At 31.2% G+C, this 8,315-nt stretch overlaps 1 protein-coding gene across 1 annotated transcript; it reads right to left on the bottom strand.

Moving 5' to 3' along the window:
• Positions 1-5,724: 5,724 nt before the first annotated feature.
• On the bottom strand, positions 5,725-7,624 carry LOC125846639 (transcription factor bHLH162-like). The gene is made up of 3 exons (XM_049526195.1): positions 7,299-7,624; positions 6,089-6,442; positions 5,725-6,000 (listed from the first exon to the last, which is right to left on the bottom strand). The coding sequence occupies exons 1-3, from the start codon at positions 7,446-7,448 to the stop codon at positions 5,905-5,907; spliced, it is 600 nt and encodes a 199-aa protein (XP_049382152.1). The 5' UTR covers positions 7,449-7,624; the 3' UTR covers positions 5,725-5,904.
• Positions 7,625-8,315: the final 691 nt, after the last annotated feature.

Genomic DNA, 8,315 nt, shown 5'->3' with positions numbered 1-8,315 from the left:
GGTAAGGCCTTTGTAATTTTGCATCATAGATACACAAAGTAAGATTATCAGAAAACCATTGCTAATAAACTTATAGTACTTTTAAGTGGAATAAAATATGATCATCAGACAAAATACACCATCGGTAAGGCTAGGTTAAGCTGAATAGAATAAATTCTACACTTTTTGAGTGGTTCTCTATTATACTTCTTAAGCCATGACAACCGTTGCTGATTAACAAAAATAGTGCTTGTACTTGCATTACACATTACTCTTGAAGTTTTCTGCTACCTTCAATATTGCAAGCGTATTGCTTGCTTAATATCCTCGAAATGCATTGTCTGCTTTCTGCTTCAAGTGATTTTCGAGTCAATGATGGTTTGTGATTTTCAGATTTATATTTTGTTGAAGCTTGATACCTACAAGCCACTGCTACTGATTGTTAGTGACATAACTAATGCTGTTTGTTAATTGCTGACATGTGTTTTTCTACTCTTCTTTTGCATGTTGTTATTGGTAATATTAACTGAAACACTGCCACACGGTAAACTGGTATCATTTTAGAGTTAACAATGTTGATTTAGAGGAGCTGATTTGTTAACATTGGATTATTTTAGTGACTCATTATATCTGTCTGCCAAAGGCTTGTATGAATAAACTTTTAGGGACTATATTACATATTTTGCATATTTGAGATTGTTGCTAATGACACAGGACACACTTGTTACACCATTAAATAGTAGATATGTGAAGATGAATCGGTGCTGCTGAGGTGCATCACTCGTCTTGTTTCTTTGCATTTAACATTTGTTTCCGACTATGCCAACACCCTCTTGCATCCTTCATGTGTTGCTAGACTTTTTGCTTTGCAGGTTGCAGGTCAGAGAAGATAGCCCGGGCCAATAGTTCCGTACATTTTTAAAGGAAAGAAGATAATGTGATTGCCATACTGCACATTAAATTACTTGCTACTTGTTTCATCAACTTGCAGAGACTTGGTTTTCCTTTCTTATAGGTATGTAAGCCCATCTACTCCTCTACATCTTGAATGTAAATTAAATATCTTCGCATTTATTACCCCTGTTGTTGTGTCTCCAGAAAGTATATAAGGACCACAAAGTTGGTACTGAACTTTACTAATGTTGCACTTGCATGCTATACATGTATTGAACCTGTTCGTGGAAAGCATCGTAATCCAGTTCTTTTCTAATTAATCAACGAAAGGAAATATAATTGTATGTGTGCATGAATCTTGTATTGGAGAATATATCAAAAACCAGTGACTTGATATTTTTTTAATATCATGGTTCATGTGAATTGATAATGAATCGTCGTTCAAGTAGATTATTGTTTGTGCATGAGACTGGTTTTTTAACGTTCAATGAACCATCATTTGCATGGTCTCCGTGATATTGATAATGTTATTAGAATATGTAAAGATGCAACGTGATTCCTTTTTGACAATTTGAAGTGGAAAAAGTAGTGAAATATATACATATATGTTTTGTGTGTTACTATTGATGTTCACATGTTACCTAGGCTGGATATTTTTGATATCATGGTTCATGTGAATTGAAGCTTTGAAAGATCCTGGAGGATTTTGGAGATGTGGTCAATCCTTCTAACTCACTAATTAAAAAAAAAATCTCTAGAGCTACAGAGTATCTAGAAGCTTTCGTATCGTCGAAAAATCACGAGAAACATAGACAAAACATGTCTCATTTTGAAACCAAACAATGTATTGGTTTGCATAAACACATTCCCACTGATGTTGGATTCAGTTTTGAAACCAAGCATGTGCACCTGTTGTTTTGTAGAGTCAACATCGTCTTGTTTGTTGGAAAAAATTATAAATTCAGTCGAATATGCGAATCATAATTTTATGGGCTAATTTTGTTGATTCATAATTCTATAAAACTTAAAACTATCTGCAATCGATATCCTACATAAACATTATTTGTTGAAATTTCTTTGATCTATTAAAGTGGCTAATAAATGAGTCACGTACTTTCCATTTAAAAGATATAACAATGTTACGACCAGGTCATATTTTGAGTCATACTTTACTTAATTACATTTTATTGGAATTGAGATACTATCTCAGATAAATTTAACTTTACCTTTTTTGTTTTCAAAGTAATTATCATCAACTAGCACTAGTTTGATGTTAGCTTTTAAGAATAATTCATTAAATTGGTTGAATTTGAAATAATAACATATTCTTTATTTAATACGATCCTATTATATAGAGAAATTACATTTCAGCCATTCAAAGTGCCTAATCTATTTGAAAATTGTTAGAGTTGATATATTCATTCATATATCATGTTTTTGGGGGGTATAAGCGTTTTTTTCTCTATGTTCAGTGGAAATCACATGTTATATTATATTCCTATAAATAGATATATGTGTTATGATATAATAACAAACAAAAAATTAGAGTAAAAGCGTACAAGCCATAAAGCATATCGAATATGCAATTTTGCAGTTAATATCAAATTTTAAAGGGGTGTGCATTTGATTTTTCGATTTGGCTTTTCTATTTTTGGTTTTGAAAAAGTGTAATTCAATCCGAATCAAAATAAATTTGGTTTGGTTTTCTCATTTCGCTTTGGTTTTATCCTTGGTTATTCGGTTATTTCAATAATTAGAAACATAATCAAAATTATATTTATATAATATGTATATCACAAGTAAAACATAAAACACAATACTTAAAGGTATATCAATTATAGATGTCCAAACATAAAAAATAAACCAAATCATAATGAAGGACAATAACTAAAAAGGGACAAAATGGTTAACTCCAATTTAATTCTAATAATATATATATTATTTTCAATTTTTATTTTTCTAAATCCTAAATTAAATCAAAAAATCAAACAAAGTAAATTATTAATCCAAAAAATAAATTCAAATTAGAATTCAGTTTAATTTGGTTTGGTTTTTCGTTTTAATCCAAGTAGTACACACCCCTACTTCAAACGTAAGATCATTTACTAACTGTGTATGTATTTTCCTTGCAAATGATATACCTGAAATTGGGCCTAACTATACAATGTCACAACGATAAAAACCCGGGCGACTTATGGGCTCATTCAAGTTTGAATTTTAGGTCATACTTCAATTGAGACCAACAAAACTTGTATCATTTTGTTCAAATAATGCTTTGTTCATTTGCAATTACAATTTTTGCAACTCTTTGATCTCTACAACCAAAACTTTGTCTAAATCTTGAAACTATTGAGGGCTGCGTGCTTTTTCTATGGAAAACTCGAGATTCTTTAAATTTGTGAATTTCTAATTATCACACGCACTTGGTGCACTTAACTTTCTTCAAAATTCACCGATGTCCCAATCTGATATATTGACATTCCTTCTTGTTGGCCTGCCGTCGGAGTATGCATGCTTTGTCACTACGATGAAGCTTCTTATTTTACCATAATCTCTAAAAAAATTTACTATTTAAAATAGTGATAAAAATCTTGTCTCTGATACATCGCCCATTAAGTGATATATCTTTTGTAATCCGTGAGCTATGTATCTACATATTTCTTAATGTATTCGAGATTCTAGAAATTTATGAATTTTTTGTAATTTAGAAAATAATAGGAATAAAATGTAATTAGCTCATAACACTATGAGATTTATATAATTTTTACATTTATATATTCAGTTTCATTCGGAGCCTCTTCAGTCATGGAATATGTTTTAATTGTATACATTTGAATTTTATTGAATTTACGTTGGTACTAAAATAATTAACTATATTTTAAATTCAAGATATTTGAAACACCACGATGGATGAACTTATTGAGTATGACTTATAACTTATGAGCTAAAGAATTAAAGTTAGGTTTTCCAACTTATATTTTTCAACTTAAAAACAAATGTGTAAAGACACTTTTCAATCCTATCTAAACATTTTGAAAGTTATTTAAACTTAAAAATACCTAAAATAAGTAGGGATAGCAATGGGGCGAGGCGGATGCGGAGCGGGTGGGTTTAAGGCTATGTGGGTGGGGCGGATGCGGGGTGGGTTGAAGTGGTTTTTTTTTAATTAATGTGGGGCAGGGCGGGGCAGGTTGCGAGTATATGTGATTTTATATGGGTTCAAACTTAATTTTAACTTTTTACATGTTATAAGAGTGATAGAGCATTATTTATTAAGATAATTTCATTAAAGCTACTAAAATATTCAAGATAATAAATAAAAATGGTTTAATAAAAAATAATACAATTTCTTACATGTTTCCTAATTGACCTCGAAAAAATAAAATTTTAAGTCACTATCTTATTAAATTAATACAACTTAATGAAAAAATAATTTTTTTTTTAGTATCAAACATAACTAGAAAAAAAAATTATGCGGAGCAGGTTCATGCAGGGCGGATTTATGCGGAGCAGGTTGAAAATAAAAAGAATTGCTATGCGGGGCGAAGCAGAATGGATTAAAATTTTTACGAATTAAACTCAATCCGCACAACCCTTCCCCGCCCTACACCGCCCATTGCCATCCCCAAAAATAAGTCTATTCAAACGGTATCGGAAACCGCCAGAGCATTGTGTCTTATCTAAAGTAAATGAAGATGCTAAAGAAGCCTTTGGAAAGAAGATGTGATTAAAACAATGTACACTTTATTATGGAGTACAAAAGAGGAATGTGTGGAAGGGATGAGACTAAAGGAAAATTTGTACTAAGCCACGTTGCCTCTATTATGACCACAAGTACCTTACACCTTTTTCATTTTTAAAATTTAAACTCATAGATCAATGAAACCATACTACAAAATATAAATAATGTATATTTTCAGATGACGTGACGTGTCACTAACATTACCTTTCCAAATGCTTAAGTTACAGTACTATTATATTGGATCAGTAAGATTTGGAAGGCATATATCGAAATATGATCCTTTATTTTATATAAATAAAAAGAAAGACATAATGACATAAACTTTAAGCTGAAGTGAAACATAAATAGAGCATTGTTATCATTTACCTTTTTTACTTATACCTAATTAAATAAATGAGGTTTGCTTGTCCTAATTAAAGTTTATATAGAGATTATTCACTAGAATGTACATACATACATTTTGGGTATTGGCTGGCTAATTAACTAAAGAGATAGTACATAAATTGATCATTCTGGCCTTCGTAGTCGTGTTATAAGAACGATCTTTATCTAAAGCATACGGATAAGTTAAGTAAAAAAAATTATTTATAATCTAACAAAACACTACGTGGATGAGATGGGATAGGGAGCGTGGGTCAGGATGGTCAAGGGGTGGGGATTGAGGATGTTGGGCGGGTGAGGTTCAAAGACAATGAACTTGGAGAACTTCACTATAACAAAAAATAACTTTTAGCTGTAATAAATATGTATATTAATAAAGAGTGCTAAAGTCTTTATCGTCAGTAGTTAATTATCATTAGATACAATGTAACTAGCTATAGGCTTTAACAACATTTCCAAAGAGTGCTAAAATGCAATCGTCACTAGTAATAATTACCTTTAAAAATATATATTTATAGCAATTGAGCTATTACCGTTCTATCTTTTCATTAGAGAAGTTATTTTCCTCATTTTTATCGAGTCTGTTTTTCTTTGACGAGAAACTTCCAAAATTAAAGTGATGGGTGGAACAACACAAAATCATTCTAAACTCCTAAACCCTTGTAATCTAATACTCCTACAAGCTCGATAATATATATATTAATTTATACCAGTTATTATAATATAAACTTATCAAGTGATCAATCGATTAATAAGTAGTTACTATAATTAACTGGAAAACCCAAGAGTCGAACTTCAATCATCATGCAGGAAATTATAAACCTTGTCCTTGAACAAGTACTAAAACAGCTAGCTAGATAATTTAGCACGTGCCCAAAATATAGAAAACATTATAACTTGGTTGGTTGCTAGGTAGCAGCTGCACCCACAAACTGCTTCAATTTCTCTGAGATAATCTTTGCTGCAGCTCCGTATCCTGACAACAACGTTGCACTTTCTCCCACCTAACCATACATTACCAAACAAACACATCAATCCACAAACTTAATACGCTAAGACAGATTCAGAATTTAAACGTATGCTCTTAATTACCTTAGAATGTATGGAATGGAAGATGGTGTCACCCACAAGAGTATAACTTGCATTAATAACTTGTACGCCGTCTTCATGAAGCATACGTATGATATGGTTGAACATGAAGTGATAATCTAATCCAGTAATTAGAAGCACTTCTAGAGCTGCATTCACACTGTGAATTTCAATATGTGGCAATGGCAATGTATTTTCCAATATTCTCCCATTAGTATTACTGCTTGAATTTGAATTTAAAGTACCAACAGCTGCTGTTAAGCTTTCTTTTTTGAGTCTCAGTTTCTCCAAATCTATCTGCAGTTTCTTTATGTAATCCGCGGCTTCTTCCAGTTGATCCGGCAGTGACAAAAATTCCTGCAAATTAAACCACAGATAACTAACTACCTTAACATTTTGTTAAGGATTCAGAGGCGGATCCAGGATTTAATTTGAAGATTACGAGTGCCACACTACTTTGAAAGTTGACGTGTTAGTACTATTTTATATGACATTTGATTGGTATGATCAACTTTGGGATTCAAATTTGTTTTTGTTTTTTCAGTATATTATATAGATAAACAGAGAAATAATCTTTATAACAAGCAAACGAATGGACAAATTCAATACCAAATGTATATATAAGGTTTGAAAATAATGCATATTAGTTTTGTTAAAGAAGCATGTTAGTACTGCAGTTTCATATATTTGATTTGTATCAAAAAAGGAAACATGACTTATAAAGATTTATCATTCTAACAATTAGTCTTATTTATTCGATAAGTAATATGATTTGGATGTCTAGCTAGTAGATCTCAATATATGAACTTGAACAATCACCAAATCGTCAGTGAGGATGCCCAGTAGCTTCTCTTTCAGCTTCTTAATCGTGTGGGGCCTTTCCCTCTCTTCCTTTTTTTGAAGGTAACCATCCTGTCAAATTGATCTTTCGGGAAGAGGATATCGAATTTGATAGTGGTGGAGTAAAAATTTTGGCGAAGGGTGGTCAACATATCCTTCTCTGGAAAATTATGTGGTGTACAGTGATTAAATGTTGACTATTATGAATGTGTTGTTAAATTTGCACACCGTTAACATGACCGATAAGAAAATTTGTACACCCTTCACCAAAATTCTGACTCTGCCTCGTGAGTTAGATAAAACGACGATAAATAACATATATAGGAGATCGAATAGTACTATTAAATTAGTAGAAAAATGAAAAAAGAAGAACCTTAGAATGTTGATCATGATGCACAAGTGAATTGAGCTTCATATATAGATCCTTCATTTGATTTCTTCTGTTTTTCTCAATTGTCTTTCTATCAGCTGCTTTACATGATGATGAGGAACTAGGTTTGTTACAACAGTACTGCTGCTCCATCTCTCCAACAAACTTGGAAAATAACAAGATCGATCGTCCCTCTATTAAATTGATAACGAAATTAATTCAATAGCGCTATACTATACTATATATAATAATTTGTTGGAGATCTGAAACAGAGAAAAGAGGAATCTAAAGTTGAGTAATAAGTTGAAAGTGAAAGGCAATAAGTGCAGAAGAATACACCAAGATATGATTGTGTGAAGATAAAAATAAAAGATGATAGAATTGTATGGTAGGGTTGTCACTATTCATCATTTTTGGTCCCACATGGGGCTATTTTTTTGACCATGTTTGCAATAATGGGAAAGCATCCAACACAGTACTGTGCCAATATCTGCCTGGATATAAAATTGGTTTATATTGTATTATTTTTTTCTACATTTTTAACAATATTTTATGTTTACTTAAACTTATTGTACGAGTAATTAAATAAAGACTTCTAAGTCAACTTAAAAGGAATGAGTCATTTTGGTTCAGAATATATCAGACTTCCTTGTATGTATTGTACGAAAAAAAAAATAAAGTAACACAAGTCGTGGTTTGATTATCTTGGAATATAATTGATTTGATTTTCAGTATAGTCCGATATTTTCATTTTTCGTGGACATTCTTTAAATTTACAATATTTAAGTTTTATGTATTAATATTGTAAAAGTATTTACATACGTCAATGAAAACAAATGTATTATTTCAAGATTTCAGATCCATTGTGTTAGGAAGGTCATCAAAAAATAGTAAATGCAGAAAACTTACTTGTGTCGTCTAGCTTAGGTGAAAGCATGCAACTAATAAGTACTTTATTCGTTGGATATTAGATACACATTTTATTAAAAATATTTGTTTCATATTACTTGATTATTTTCT

Source organism: Solanum stenotomum, chromosome 12, assembly GCF_019186545.1.
Source record: "Solanum stenotomum isolate F172 chromosome 12, ASM1918654v1, whole genome shotgun sequence".
In the NCBI taxonomy this organism is placed as follows: Eukaryota; Viridiplantae; Streptophyta; class Magnoliopsida; order Solanales; family Solanaceae; genus Solanum; species Solanum stenotomum.
Note: the sequence above shows the minus strand (reverse complement) of the source record. Positions and strands in the feature narration are given on the sequence as shown.